The sequence below is a fragment of the Macrotis lagotis genome, chromosome X, assembly GCF_037893015.1.
Source record: "Macrotis lagotis isolate mMagLag1 chromosome X, bilby.v1.9.chrom.fasta, whole genome shotgun sequence".
NCBI classification, from domain to species: Eukaryota; Metazoa; Chordata; class Mammalia; order Peramelemorphia; family Peramelidae; genus Macrotis; species Macrotis lagotis.
The window spans coordinates 245,293,369-245,309,335 of record NC_133666.1 but is presented as its reverse complement, the minus strand read 5'-3'; the positions used below and the strand labels follow the sequence as shown (position 1 = coordinate 245,309,335).

Sequence of the window (15,967 nt, the reverse complement as noted above, 5' to 3'; positions counted from 1 at the left end):
AGAGACTAAAGAATGATAATGCTTAATAGCTAAATTAGGGTGAATTGATGCAACTATTTTATAGTTACAATTCTTTTTACAGCTTTCTTATTCTCTAGTCTCCAATATAAACTTATAATCCTAACAAGACTTTTTTTTAATAAAATATACTTTTGTCAAAAATTAAAGTCCTCAAAGTAAACAAAAATTCTTCTACTTCTAAGCATAGATGCTTAAAACAAATTCTTTAAAAATGAAAGTAAACTTTTTCTTATCTGAAAAAGTATAGTGTAGCTCTTCCATAAGGAAATATCTCCATCTTGTGGACATTTTAGGTTATTGCTGCTGTCATGTTTTTCCTTCGTGGTCCATGTTTGCATATATAGAATCCTATACTGGAAAGGGCCTTCCAACTTCTTTATTTTGAAGCCTATATTATTGAAGCCTTTCTAAATTATGACTTAAGAGTTAATACCAAGGTCTTAGTGAGTCTACATTCACTGATTCCAAATCCACAACTCTGCCCATTTTATCATGCTGTCTGCCATTGAATCACACATAAATAAGTTTTAAATTAATGAGGAACTTTAGTTGACTAAGATTATATACTATTGCTGTCCTAGTTAGTTCAAATGCTACTGTCATATCACCAAGCAATGATAAATGATTTGTTCTAGCTGTTAGGCATATATTCTTAGTGGACAGAATCTATACTCTAAAATTAAGGTGTTCTCCATACACAGAAACCACTCTTCTTCTTTCTCTATCTTGATTTTTTTTGGTGAACCAGTTCAATTCTATACTGTTCTTTTTGTTGTTTCTTTTTTATCCCCTCATACTACTAGTTGTGCTTTGCCAAGCCTCGGTCTTAACTCATTCCCATTATCACCTACTCTGCTCCTATAGATATACTGCTGTATTACAGTGGAGACAAATCCCATTCTGACTAGATTGGAATCTTAGTTCATCATGGATTTATTTTTTTTTAACCCCAACTGAACTCTCTATTCTGCTAGACAGTCCTTCTTTATTTCCCTTATTAGTTCATGATCCTTTTCTCCATAGCAGTTCTTCCAAATATTCCTTCACTTCAGCTTACAGTCTTGTGTCATATTAGATTGAAAAAATTAGGCTATTCACCCACCTATCTCCATCTCCTATCACTTCTGCCATTATCTTTTTCCTTCACCCCTATCCAATGAATAAGTGGTCCTGTTTTTTTGCCAAGACAAACCTGCACAAGTTATCCCATTCTGTCCTGCCCTTCCAACAGATTATGTCCTCCCACTCCAATATCCCCACTCTCTCACTTCAGTCTTGCCCCATTGACTGGCATAGAAATGTGCCCATGTCTCCCCATCACTAAAAAAATAAACAAAACACTGACTTGATCCTTCTATCTCTGCTATCATCCCATATGTCTTCTGCCTTTTGTGTCTAAACTTGAGAAGGCCACTTCAAAGGGTACTTACACTTCCTCCCCTTTCACTCTTTTCTCAACTCTATAGTCTAAATTGTTTCACCAAAACTACTCTCTCCAGAGGTACCAATTATCTCTTAATTGACAAATCCAATGACCTCTCAATCCTCATTCTTTGACCTCTCAGCAGTCTTTGACTGCCACATCTCTCTTCTCTCTAGGATGCTTGGACTCCACTCTTAAGTTGGTTCTCAGCCCACCTGTTATAGTTTATTTGACAGTCTCATCAGCTCCCCTGTTTATAATTTTATACATAAATATATATATGTGTGTGTATATATATATATGCATATATATGTATATATGTATGTGTGTGTATATATATATATATATATATATATATATATATATATATATATATATAAATAAAATCCTTTGCTGATGGTTAAATTATCCAGTCCTGCAACTCCAGCTTTCTTTCATGATATCTAGTTTGAGATAAGGAGCACATCACTGTCTTTCCAGTCCCCCAGGCTCACGATCTCCATACATTGTCATTATGAACTCTTGAATATTGTTCCCCTCCCCCACATCCCCAATCTGTTGCCAAAGTCTGTCAGATTCACTCATACTATATCTCTAGAATATGATCCCTTTTCTTCCCTGATGCTGTCACCAACCTGGTACAAGCCATTATTTCCTCACTTTGGGGCAATTACAGTAAGCCTGCACCTGCTACAGTTTCTCCACTCCAGTCCATCCTCCATTTGACTAAGGAAATGATTTTTGTTGAATCATGAGTTCAGCCATGTCACCCCCTCCTGCCCTCACTTGGGAAACTACATTGACTTTTGTCACCTCCATGATGCCATTCAAGATCCTGTTTTGCATTCAAAACCTCTATTTGCCTTCCCCTGTCTTCCCAGACATATTCTTCTATTCAGTGACTCTGGCCTCCACAAACAAAAGACTCCATTTACTCCATTTTTCAAGAAACTCTGAGTATTCTCTGTATATTTAAATACTTATATTTACTTTATTCTGTATATGGCTTGTTTAGTCATATTTGTTTTCTTCCCCTGTTCGAGTTCCCTGAGAGGAGAGATTGTGTTTTCCTCTCATTCCTGGTGCTTACAGAGTGCCTGACATATAGTAGAAGTTTAATAAATGCTTATTGATTGACTGGTCTAGGAATGTGATCTAGTGAAGTTTGAGGAAGGTTATAGAATGAAGGAAATTCAAATGTGGGAAAGTCTCTGATATGGAATCTGTGTTTCAGAAAGGAGATCATTATTTCCAGGTTGAAGATGTGAGTAAAGTATAAGATTTCACAGAGATTAAGAAAGCTTGGAGGGAGTGGTAAAGAGGCAACAGCTGAGGATCCTGAAGTCACAGAAAGAATGTTGTATTGGATTTAGAGCAGGTTTTCATGAATGACTGTTTGTAAATGGGCAACTGGGTGGGTGCATTGTATAAAGTGCCAGGCTTAGAGTCTCCCCAAGTTCAAATATGGCTTCATAAACTTACTGACTGGGTGACCCTGGGCAAGTCACTTAACTTTGTTTGCCTCAGTTTCCTCACATGTAAAAATGAGCTAAAAAAGGAAATGACAAAGCACTTCAGTATCTGTCAAGAAAACCCCAAATGTGATTATGAAGATTCAGTCATGACTGAAAAATGACTAACCAGCAGCATCTTGTATGTAAATGTCATAGAGCTTTGTGAATTGGTAATAATGAGATGAAAGTTTCTTAAGGTGGATATTGTAGTCAGCAAAGACGTTGATAGCATATTCAGTAGATGGGGATAGCATAAGCCAGATACTAAAATCTTCGGCTTGTCAGGAGATAGAAATGTGTCTAACAGGTAAAGACAACAGAAATGATGATTTGTAGGAAGAATGGTAAAGAGATAATGTGTATTCCAAATACAAAAAATTATAGGGGATAGTAGGTCAGTAGTTGGGAAATGAAGCAGGAGGATTTGAAGGCTTATTATTCTTTATTCAGTATTTTTTTTTATTAAATTAGGAATATGGGAAAAAGTGAGATGTCCTTTCCAAAAAATTAAACTTCTACTAAAATGAATGTTTTTATTAAAAGCCTGTGTGATTGTCTTGGTAGAGTGTAGAAAAGAGATATTTCATTAGCAAAGTTAATGTAAAAAACAAGATAGCAATAAAAAAAATTATATCCTATTTGCTGAGCACTATGTTAGATTCTAGGGTAGAAGCAGAATTTAATTAAGATATAATCCTTCTTCATATAGGTTAAAGTCTAGGCATGCAGAGCCAAAGACATAAGCACAGATAATTATTATATGACATTTTATGTAAGTGCATTCAATAGGTAACAACTGTGTAAGGGAAAAAACTAATAAATGGGGGCAGCTAGTTTGTGCAGTGGGTAGAGCCACCGGCCCTGTAGTCAGGATCAGAGTTCAATCTGTCCTCAACCACTTAATACTTATTTAGCTAGGTGACCTTGGGCTTATCACCTAACCCACTAAAAAAAACAAACAAACAAAAAACTAATAAAAGTGTGATGAGAGCCTCAAAAAGAAATGTCAGGAAGAGTCAGGAAATCTATTAATCAAATAACATTTGTTAAAGTGCAATTTAGAAGGGAGGATACTACAGTTGAGAGACTCAGGAGGTAGTATTTAGAAGGTAGTATTTGAGCTGAGTCTTTTTTTTTTAATGTGCTATATAAAGAAAGAAGTATATTTTAGATATGGAAAAATACCATTGTCAAAATATGGGAAAAAGAGATGGTATGTTTTATGTGAGGAAGGACCAGAGAGACTAATTTGAATGATTTTCACACTACTATGAGGAAAATTACTATTGAGGTTGTAAAGATAGTTTAGGATTAGTGTATGGAGTATTTTAAAAACTAAACAGAGAAGCTTATATTTTATCCTAGCATCAGTAGAAAAGCAAGAGTTTGATTAGGATCATGTTGGAGTAATTTACAAAGGGATAATGAAAGCCAAATTAAGGTGTTAGCTGTGTGAGTAAGCCGAAGTCACATATGAAGGGTGTTGTGGAGGTAGAAACAAGATCATACATGTGATTGGATATGTGAAATAAATGCAAGAATAATGCCAAGATAATGAATTTAGTATACTGAAAGATGATCAATGCTTATGACAGAAATAGAAAAGTTTGTAAGAGGGGTAAGATGTGCAAGAAAAATGCTTTTGAACATCCTTGAAATAGGTAGTTGATTCAATAGATAATTGATGTTCAGGAGAGTTAGGATGGTGGTGGTAAGGAGTATAATAGAGAGCAAATGTGAGATAAATTGCTGAGGTATAATGACTTAATCCTCAACCCCTGTGCATGCATTATACTCAAATAACATCACAACCAATAATGATATATATACAAGGGAAGTATTTGTTTTGTAGAGAACATCAGCTTGGGTGGGGGGAAGCAGTCAGTTATTTTCTTGTTTCCTGCCCATGTCATCAGCAAATAAATTTCCCTTCTTATATACAAATTTCTTTCTCTTTTTAAAAAGAGTAACATTGTCTCTTTATTGAGAATGGTTGAGGTATAATAGCTTTTTCAGTGGGAGGGGAAATCCCTATACCAACATTGTCCATAAACTCAGGATTTGTTGAATTCTAGAATAAGCAAATGCAGTAGAATTTAGTGGAGTTTTTACTTTAAGTAAAATGGAGCTCCCCTATTGCACAGCAGACAGAAATAGTATAACAGAATTATTAAAAAGGTTGAAAGCCAAAGGAATGATACAGTTTGGTGTAAGACTTTGCATAAAGGTAGTATAGATGAGAAATTTTGGACCAAGAATAATAAATAGGGAAGTCAGATAAGGTAAATACTATGTTAGGTAATAGAACTGGCATGTTTTTAGAAATGTGCAGAAAGTAAATATTGAAGAAATAAAATCCTGTCTGTTGTAGAAAAATTAGAGAGGGGTGGATCAGGCGTGTTGAAAAATGTATAGAGAGAAAAGAGGCAGTGAAAATAAGGGAATCTGGGCCATTGAAGAGAGTCAGATATAATATATGTAATGTATTCACCCTAGTTATTGATAAAAACTTAAACATAAACATATGAAAAGATTGGCTTTGGACCTTTAAAACTCCCAGCTCTTCTCACTATTTATTAGTCCAAATTTTTGCAAGTACCCCCAACTACCCAACTGCAATCCAAAAATTGAACAAATGGTATAAACAACAAGAAATAGAATTTCAAAAGGTAGAATAATTGAAAATTGGTATATGACACTTTATTGGTGTAGTTACATGTTTATACTAACCATGTTCTCAAGGTTTGTTCTGGAAGTTGGAAAGAAATACAGTGCAAATATTATGGTATTCTGTCAACCTAACATATATATATAATTTCTTTTGTTTAGTGGTAGAAGATGATGAAGATGATTTTCCTACAACACGTTCTGAAGGAGAGTTATTGCATAATACAAATGGCAATAAAGAAAAGTGTAAGTAATGCAATTTTCTCAACAGCATAATTTTTTTCTTTGAAAAGTAACCTTTGAAAAAAAATTTTAAAAGAAAAGCAACTTTGTATATTTGGTGCTTCAGTTTATCAATTAACAAGCATGAATTGTATATTGAGCACTGTGCCTAGGTTCTGGGGATACATACACAACAAAGAAGCTTACATTCTGTCAGAGAAAACATGTAAAATACAAATGTAGTTTTTAAAATGCATTATAAATTGTAAGAGAACTTGTATAGAGGAAAGCACTAGCAGCTTGAAAGATCAGAAAAGTTTTCATGAAGTGGGTGAGCTGTGAAGGAAAATAGGTGTTTAAGAAAAGTTAAGTAGGGAGACAGCTGTGAAGTGAAAGAAATAGTGAGAATGCAATTTAGCCAGAGTGAGGAAAGAGGAGTCATGAACAGTACTGGAAAGGTAAATCAGTGACAAGTTATTTAAAGGGTTTTAAATGCCAAACAAAATGTTGATATTTGATTCTTGAGATAATAAGCCACTAGAATTGATTAAGCAGGGGACAAACATTTCAGATTTCTGCTTTAGGATTTATCACTTATGTGGAAGATGAATTAGAATTGGGAGTGGCTTGAGTCAGGAAGACTAGTTTTGAGCTTGTTTAGGCATTTTAAAAATTAATAGAAATTTCCTCTCAACTGACTCCAGAGCTGGTGCTCTATCTACTGTGCCACCCATCTGCCCCCTATTGCCACAACTACTCATCAAGGCATTTTAAGTCACTGGTCTAACCTCAGGAATGTTATGTGATTAGAATGTTCTGGCTCTGATAATTATTTCTATTGTGTTTGTGCATGCGTGTGTGTTCATGTATTTTTTGAGAGAGAAAATTTTGACCAAGCACGGTTAATCCAGTCAGTAAATTCGTTGAATGCTTTTGTAAATATCACCATAAAATCCTCTATCTTAGGGGAGGGGGGGGAACAAATTCCTTGTGATATTCATAATTAAACCAAACAAATTCCTCCATTGTCCATATTCAAAAATAATGTCTATTCTGTACTCTGAATTAATTACCTGTCACTAGGTGAAAAGAATGCCTCATGGTCATTGTATCAATCTAAGTATTATAGCTTACAGTGTTATTATTTATAAGTTGTTTTTCTAGTTCTATTCATTTCATTCTTCAGTTTATACAGGTCTTAAAATTTGTTCTTTTTTTATAATAATGATGTCATAATATAACATTCTAGTTCTGCTTACTTCATTCTGCATCAGTTCAGACAAATTTTTCCATATCTCTTTGAAATCTTCTGTTTCTTTTTTTCTTGCAGCACAGTAATATTCCATCATATTTATATACCACAATTTGTTCAGCCATTGTTCAGCATCCTTAGTTTCCAATTTTTGACTGCCTTTACTCTCTTTTTTCCCCCTTTCCTTTTGGTTGTTAGCCTAGCAGTGATATATCTGGGTGAAAAGTTATGAATTGTTAAGCAGATAGGAATTTTAAAATTGCTTTCTAAAATGGATATACCCATTCATAGCTCCATCACCAGTGCTTTATTGTGCCTGCTTTTCATATTTCCTCTAAACATTTGTCATCTTTGGCTTTTTGTCATCTTTTCCATCCTGAAAGATGTGAGATGGAACTTCAGAATTGCTTTAATTATAGAAGAATGTTGACCCATCCTTAGTTTTTTCTTCTCAAAAGATTATAATATTAAACATTCTATTATGAGAACTAAAATTCAATTATATTACAAGATTTATGATATTTCTTTTTTTATCCTGGAAATTCACATTTACATAGCAGTTTACAATTTCCAAAACATTTTCTCTTAACAGCTTTATAAGGTGCTTTTTAGTTTTAATTTCTGAACTGTGGATTTCATAGCTATAAGGAGCTTCTGAAATAAGAGAGTGTATTTCCAGTTTTCTTCCATTTCTCTTACTTCTTTTTATGCTTTTTCTAATGCCTGAAAGCAGAGGACTAGAAAGATGATGATAGCAGTAAGATGTAGGATTCTATGGTGATCTTTATATAAGCATTCAACAACTTTAGTAACCATGCCTTGTCAAAAATCTTATCTCTAAAGAAATACACACACACACACACACACAGACGTTCACAGTATGGAAGTCATTTCCAGAACCTTCTAGTCACATGAGATTCCCTGAGGCTAGACCAGTGACTTAAAATGCCTCGACCAGAAGTTGTGACAATAGGGGGCAGTTAGGTGGCCAATTGTGTATAGAGCACCAGCTCTGGAGTCAGGAGGACCTGAATCCAAACAGTATGACCCTGGGCAAGTCATTTAACCCCAATCGTGTTAAAAAAAAGTTGTAGCAACAATTTCCTTTCCTTGAAGCCACCTTTATCATGAGTCATTCTAGGGACAGAGGTTCTTAATCAGTGGACTGAGTTTTTTAAGTATTTTGATAACTGTATTTAAATGTAATTTATTTCCTTTGTATGTTTGACCACAGTGTCATACATTAGTTAGTAAATCATAAAGTTAATAAGATGTAAAAAAGTTAAGAACTCCTGTTCTTTAAATTTACTGTTTCCTCACTATTTCCCTACCCTAAAACTTTGCTGTTAACAAAGTATGAAATCCATGACATTTCAAATGACAAATCAGTATCATTTCTTTTTTTTTTAAAGAGATACTGACTTCAGAATTCATATAGCATATAATTTGAATTAGTCTTAAGCAGATGAAGGTATTCATTTAAAAAAAATTTTGGTATTTTTATGAGGTCAGACTTTAGCTGGTAATTTTTGAACTGTAAATAGTTCTCTTTTATTTACCGACTTTAAAATCATGTTTTCAAAAAGTCTCTTCTCCCTCATTCTTCATGGAAACTATATAGCAGAATATATGCTAAGCAAAAGGTTTTTACTTTTTAGGAGTTTTGTTTACACTTCTTCCTGAAGAGTGATAAATTTCAAGAATGCTGAGCATAGGGGACACTAAGTAGTACAGTGGATAGAGCACTGGCCCAGAGTCAGGAGGACCTGAGTTCAAATCCGGCCTCAGTCACTTAATAATTGCCTAGCTGTGTGACCTTGGCCAAGTCACTTAACCCCATATCCTTGCAAAAAAACCCTTAAAAATAGGAATGCAGAGCATAAACTAGTTGTGGAACATAAAAATCAAAGAAACTGAATAAAGGAAAAGTCATGGAAGTTTATAAGTGATCTTGTTTATCCCCAAAGGTAGTTAATTAACTCACAGAAATCAAGTAAACTTATTTCTTTGTAATTTTCTTTTGTTTCTTATTTAATTTAAAAGGCATGGCTTCTGTATATTTAATAATCTATACATCCTCTGATATGTTCAGATTCCCTTCAATAGATCTTAATCTACTGTGCAAATAACTCTGCTTCTTATAGGAAAATGTTGATGGTTCAAGTGATGTAGTCATGACCTATACAGAGCACCTGGAAAATGCTTTGCTTCTGAAAGTATAATTTCCTCTTTAAATAGAGGTATACCAAAATACTTCTAGAATGCTTTCCAACACCACGCACATTCTGAAAGTGTTGATGTGGGCAAAATTTTACCAGCATCAAGATAGTATTCTAGCTTCATTTTTCCTAGGTAAAATTTTAACAATAGCAAATATATAAAATGAAAGTCGTTAATATGAGACAATGTAATTTCTATAACACAGGGAAGAGTGACTAATAGCCTAAATGGATTATTAGACCACAAGATATGCTTTTTTCTTTTGCAAGGCAGTGGGATTAAGTGACTTGCCCAAGGTCACACAGCTAGGCAATTATTAAATATCTGAGGCCGGATTTGAACTCAGGTCCTTCTGACTCCAGGACCCGTGCTCTATCTACTGCACCACCTAGCTGCCCTCCAATGTATAATCTTAACTAAGCAAATGGGGAAGGCTGAGGTTTGAAAGTTGAACTATTACCGTTTTTCTTAAGCTGGTATGCTCAAGGACTAAATAAGTTTTATAATGAGATTTTATATTTGGGTTGCATGTTGTTATAAGATTCACTTGAAGAATTCTTTATTTAAATTATAAAACTAGTGACATAGAATCATTTTATAAATGATAAATTTAAGCATAATTTGGTATAGTAAATAGATTTTTTAGAAAGCACTGAATATCTATTTAAAACCTTCATGTTACTTTTTATTTGGAACTATTGCTTTTTTTAAAAATGCTTTTTAAATTTGTGTTACTTAAAATTTTAAGGTAATCCTTACCATAATTAAGTGCCACTGTAAACTGTCCAGACTGCTCTTGTTCAAGTCTTTTTTCCTCCTCCTCCTCCCACAGAGTGCAGAGTACACAGCACAGCTGGTATATATCAGGAAATAAAACCCCACAAAATGAAACTGGATGGAAATATCACAACATGATCCCCTTTACTCACAGCCCATTGATAGGAAAGGGCAAAATGTTGACTTGGGGAGGAAAAATATAATCCTAGGTCATCACTAATGTACTATTGCTGACTCTCATAAAGTTTTCTAAGGATACATTATAAAGTAGAGCTTTTTCTTCTTCAAAGGCCTGTTGCTGACTGAAGTGTTTTTTTTTTCAGTATTTCCACATGTAACACCCAAAGGAATTAACGGCATAGACTTTAAAGGGGAAGCAATTACATTTAAAGCAACTACTGCTGGAATACTTGCTACACTTTCTCACTGTATTGAACTCATGGTAAAACGTGAGGACAGCTGGCAAAAGCGATTGGATAAGGTAAGACTAGTTTTTCCTTTTTCTTAAAAAAAAAGTCAAAATTCATTATAATTTGGTAGTTTGATTGAAATATTTTAATTAGACTGACATCAACATCATCCAAAAAGAAATGAGTTTGACCTTTGCAAAAGATGGTGTTCTTACTGTCAATTTTCAGTATTAAAAAACCTGAAACACAAAAGGTTAAATCAATATAAGCTTTGGAAAAAACAAAGAACTTAGTTTTAATACAAGTTTTCTTCTTACAGTAGATAAAAATTTGTTAAAAGCCTATTATGGAAATCTGGGATACTAATACATTGTTTGTGGAGCTGTGAACTCATCCAACCTTCCTAGAGAGCAATTTGGAATTGTACCCAAAGGGCAGTAAAAATGTGCATACCCTTTGATCCAGCAATACCACTACTGGGTCTTTACCCTGAAGAGATGATGAAAATGGGTAAAAAAAAAAATAATCCCTTGTACAAAAATATTCATAGCAGCCCTGTTTGTGGTGGCAAAGAATTGGAATTTAAGTAAATGCCCTTCATTTGGGGAATGGCTTAAACTGTGGTGTATATATGTCATGAAACACTATTGTTCTATTAGAAACCAGGAGAGATGGGAATTCAGGGAAGCCTGGAAGGATTTGCATGAAGTGATGCTGAATGAGATGAGCAGAACCAGAAGAACACTGTGCACCTTAACAGCAACATGGGGTTGATGGTCAACTTAATGGGCTTGCTCATTCCATCATTGCAACAATCAGGAACAGTTCTGGGATATCTGTGATGGAGAATACCATCTGTTTCCAGAGAAAGAACTGTGGAGGTTGAACAAAGACCAAAGATTATTTCCTTTAAAAAATGATATCTTATTATGTAATTTTGCTATCTCTTATACTTTGTTTCTACCTTAAGGATATGCTTTTTCTCTCATCACATTCAGCTTAGATCAATGCATACCATGGAAACAATGTAAAGACTAACAGACTGCCTTCTGTGGGGGGGGGGGAGCAAGATTGGGGAAAAATTGTAAAATTCAAAATAAATAAAATCTTCCTTAAAAAAATAGAATTGGAGCGGCTAGGTGCCACAGTGGATAGAGCACCGGCCCTGGAGTCAGGGGTACCTGAGTTCAAATCTGGCCTCAGACACTTAATAATTACCTATCTGTGTGGCCTTGGGAAAGCCACTTAACCCCATTGCCTTGCAAAAAAAATGGAATTGACCAAAGGGGCAAAATCCACTAAAGAAAACAAGCCAGATGGAAAAGGTGATCAGAAAGTTAACTAAATAAAATTATTCTTTAAAAATTGGGAGGAGAAATAAGAATGATACTGATTATGAAAACCAAGTCAGTAACTTGGTGAAAGAAATACAAAAAAATACTGAAGAAAATAACATTAAAAACCAGTTTAGGCAAAATGGAAAAAAGCAACACAAAGGCAATTGAGGAAAAGAATGCCTTAAAAAAGTAGAATTGGCCAGCTGAAAAAGGAGATTTAAAAACTCTCTCAAGAAAATAACTCCTTCAAATGCAGAATGGAACTAAAGGCAGCTGATGACTTTGTGAGAACTCAGGTAGAAATAAAACTATACCCCCCCCCAAAAAAAATGAAAATTAGAAGAAAATGTGAAATATCTCATTGGTAAAAAACTGACCTCAAAAACAGGTCCAGGAGAGACAATTTAAAAATTATTGGGCTACCTGAAAGTCATGACCAGGAAAAAGTTATTTAAAGAAATAATAAAGCAAAATTGCCCTGCTATCTTAGAAGCAGTGGATAAAATAGAAATTGAGGGAATGCACTGATCACCTCCTGAGATACCCAAAAGAAAAACTCCAGGAATATTATAGCCAAACTCCAAAATTCCCAAGTAAAAGAGAAAATACTAAAAGCTTCTAGAAACAAGCAATTCAACTATTGGCTCTATAGTCAGGATTACACTGGATCGGGCAGCATCTACATTCAGGTTCCATTGGAATATGATATTCTGGAAGGCAAAAGAACTTGGTTTACAACTGATAATCAGCTGCCCAGCAAAACTGAACATCCTCTTTCAGGGAAAAGATGGACTTTGAATGAAACAGGGGACTTTCAAACTTTCCTTTTCAAATAGAGCTGAACAGAAAGTTTGATTTCCAAATAGAAGTCTCAGGGGAACCATAGAGGGGGTGGACAAGGACTAACTATGAGGAACTTAATGATGTTGAATTGTTTGTATTCCTGCATGGGAAGAAGATACTGATAACTTATATTAACCTTCCCATTTTATAAGAGCAGTTAGAAGGATCATAAAGAGACAAGGCACAGGAAGGAACTAAATATAATGGTATGATATAGTAAAAAGATAGAGTCAATGGATGATAAAGGAAAGTACTAGGAGAAAGAGAAAGGAAAGGAAAAAGGGGCTAACTAAGGAGGGGGAAGGCAAGGGAATGAGTGAGCCTTCATTCTCATCAGAAATGCTTCAGAGAAGAAATAACATACACAATTAATAGGGTATAGATATCTATCTTACCCCAGATAAAAATGAGAGGAAAGGGATGGGATAAGGGGGAAAGGGAGAGTAGGGGATAGAGAGAGAGGGAAGATATGGGAGAAGGTACTCAGATACAACACAACTTCTGAACAGGAACAGGATGAAAGGAGAAAGAAAATGGAACAGATGAGAGTGGGGATGAATAGAGTGGAGGGAAATATAGCTAGTAATAGCAACTGTGGGAAAATATTGAAGCAACATCTCTGGTGGATATGATGGGGAAGGCAACTCATCCCAGAGCCATTGGAATCTGAACACAGATTGAAGTAAACTTTTTTTTTTCTCTCTCACTATTCTGGAGGTTTCTCATCTGTTTGGGGGGTTGTGTTTACTCTCACAACAAGATTATTACAATAATATGAGTTTTTTAAAATACTTATTATGGGAGCAGCTAGGTGGTGCAGTAGATAGAGTACCAGCCCTGGAGTCAGGAAGACCTGAGTTCAAAGCTGGCCTTAAGACATTCAACAATTACCTAGCTGTGTGACCTTACTTAACCTCATTGTCTTGCAAAAACTTAAAAAAAAAATCCTATTATGTTGCAAGCACAAAGAAAGGCAAAAGATAGTCCTTTCCAGGCAGCAAAGAGGAAAGGACTATACAATTTGTATGGCACCTATTAAGGATCTGGCATTGTGAGGAACAGCTTGCAATTTGAGCCTTTCAGGAGCCCTAGGAGTTTAATGCTGTTATTATTTCTGTTTTACAGTTGAGGAAACTGAGGCAGACAGTGGTTAAATGACTTCCCCAATATCACTGGGATAGTAAACATTTGAGGCTAGACCTTTCTCAGGCCCAGAATTCTATCCAATCTGCCAGTAGATGCTACAAGCTCACATTCTAATGAATGAGAAAGATATTGGACAATATTACTAAATACAAAAAAGCTACACACAGTGCCCTAGAAATGAGAGATGAGGAAAGGCTTCTTGTGGAAGGGGAGATTCCTAGTACTTTAGTTACTATCTGTGAATCATTTTCTTTAGAGGAGAATAATAAAGATTTTTTAGATTTGGAATGCTTTTAAATTGTACTTCTTTGAAAATAAAACCAATGTGAATCAGAACACTATATCTCAAAATATTGCACACAGTGGCACAATACTGAGGTTGTTGATTGAATTATTAGTTTAGTCATGACTTTTAAGTGTTTCAGATTTTAAAAGCAAAACCTTAATGTTGTCAGTTCTTGTCAGTATTCATAATTAAATCTTATTTCAGCTATCAGTGTGATACCATGTTAAATATACTTTACCTGTTTGTATTGAATTTTTATCTTATGTGAATACTTTTCCATTTTGATTTAAAATTTAACACTGATGATAATGCTATGGTATTCTTTACTTTGTCTATCTTCTATTTCTGATATGAAATATTTTTCAATAACTTTGATCGAAGTCAAAAACTCATATGATTAGGGTTCTTTTTATTTACATCTAATGATTTAATCAGTGTGGCCTGAAATTTTATCTGCTTAGAGAGGGTTGTGGGAAACCAAAAAGTGATTTGGTTCAACACTCAGTTAATGTGTGTCAGAGACAGAACTCAGACTTAAACCCAGTTTGGAGTCATTGTACTTTTTCTGAGTTGTGTCTGAATCATGACCCTGGGACTCTTGGCAGTGGTACGGCATAGATGAATGGGCTTTTGTAATTCACCAATAAGTCAGATTATATTCTCTTTGCCATAAAGATGGTTTTTTAGTCCTTTTTTTTTTAAAGTTTTATGGTTATTTTTTATTTTAATATGGTCAGTATCTATTATTCCCTAATTCACCTCTAGGTTAATCCTTTTCTTATAGCAAAGAAAAATGATAAGCAAAACATTATACTATATCTGGTATGTGCAGTTTTTTGCAGCCATAGTGTGTTTCCTATCACTATGTTATGAAATTGATTAATCTGAATTTGGTTACTTTTTAGTGTTTTTTTGTTTATATTATTGTAGTTGCATTTATTTATTCTCTTGGTTCTGCTTACTCTGTGCCTTTATCTTTTCAGATAAATCTAATTTATTTTTAAACTTTTCATAATAGTTATTTCTTTTAGGCTGCTGATTTTCCACTACATTCATGTATCACAGTTTGTTAGGATGTTGTCCAGTCAGTGAACTCCTACTTTATTCCTGTTTTTTCCTACTATAAAAAGTATATAGAGCCATTGAATGATAACTGTAATCAATAATAGGTAAAGCTGGGGCAGCTAGGTGGCATAGTGGATAAAGCACCAGCCTTGGAGTCAGGGGTACCTGGGTTCAAATCCGGTCTCAGACACTTAATAATTACCTAGCTGTGTGGCCTTGGGCAAGCCACTTAACCCCGTTTGCCTTGCAAAAAAACCTAAAAAAAATAGATAAAGCCAACAAATGACAATTTTGGAGATATGACACTGATTTTTTGGGATGTTCAAGCATCTGAGGCTGGATTTGAACTCAGGTCCTCCTGTTTCCAGGGCTGCTGTTCCTATACACTACGCCACCTAGCTACCCCAAATTTTAGAATTCTTGCAGCAAATTCTTGTTCAGCCACCTTCCATGGTTACCATGAGTTTCTTTGGTTAACTGCCATCAAAGTCCTAAATAAAGCTGTCTAAATAAAGAATAGACCTTTTTCCTTTCTTAGAGCTAAACTTTTTATGTATATCCACTGATTGTAGTAAATACCCACACCCACAAACCCATACTCACAAGCAAAACAAGCCCTTTTATCCCCTTTGATTCATACTTCAGAGTCACACATTCAGTCTGCCCATATTTCCTTGCTCTCTGCTTTTGACAGGCACTTCTTGAAATATCTTGACTATAAATGCTTTATGTCTTAATCCTGGAGAATTTATATCAGTCCTAAAATAGTCTTTCCATTAGAAAT

At 34.7% G+C, this 15,967-nt stretch overlaps 1 protein-coding gene across 2 annotated transcripts in view; it reads left to right on the top strand.

Annotated features, from left to right (window-relative positions):
* The window catches only part of CERT1 (ceramide transporter 1), a 154,650-nt gene that overhangs the window by 89,271 nt on the left and 49,412 nt on the right, over positions 1 to 15,967 (top strand). For both annotated transcript variants that reach the window (XM_074206844.1, XM_074206845.1), the window contains exons 6-7: positions 5,788 to 5,871; positions 10,420 to 10,577. In XM_074206844.1, the coding sequence (XP_074062945.1) occupies positions 5,788 to 5,871; positions 10,420 to 10,577 (242 nt within the window). The remainder of the gene's footprint in view (positions 1 to 5,787; positions 5,872 to 10,419; positions 10,578 to 15,967) is intronic.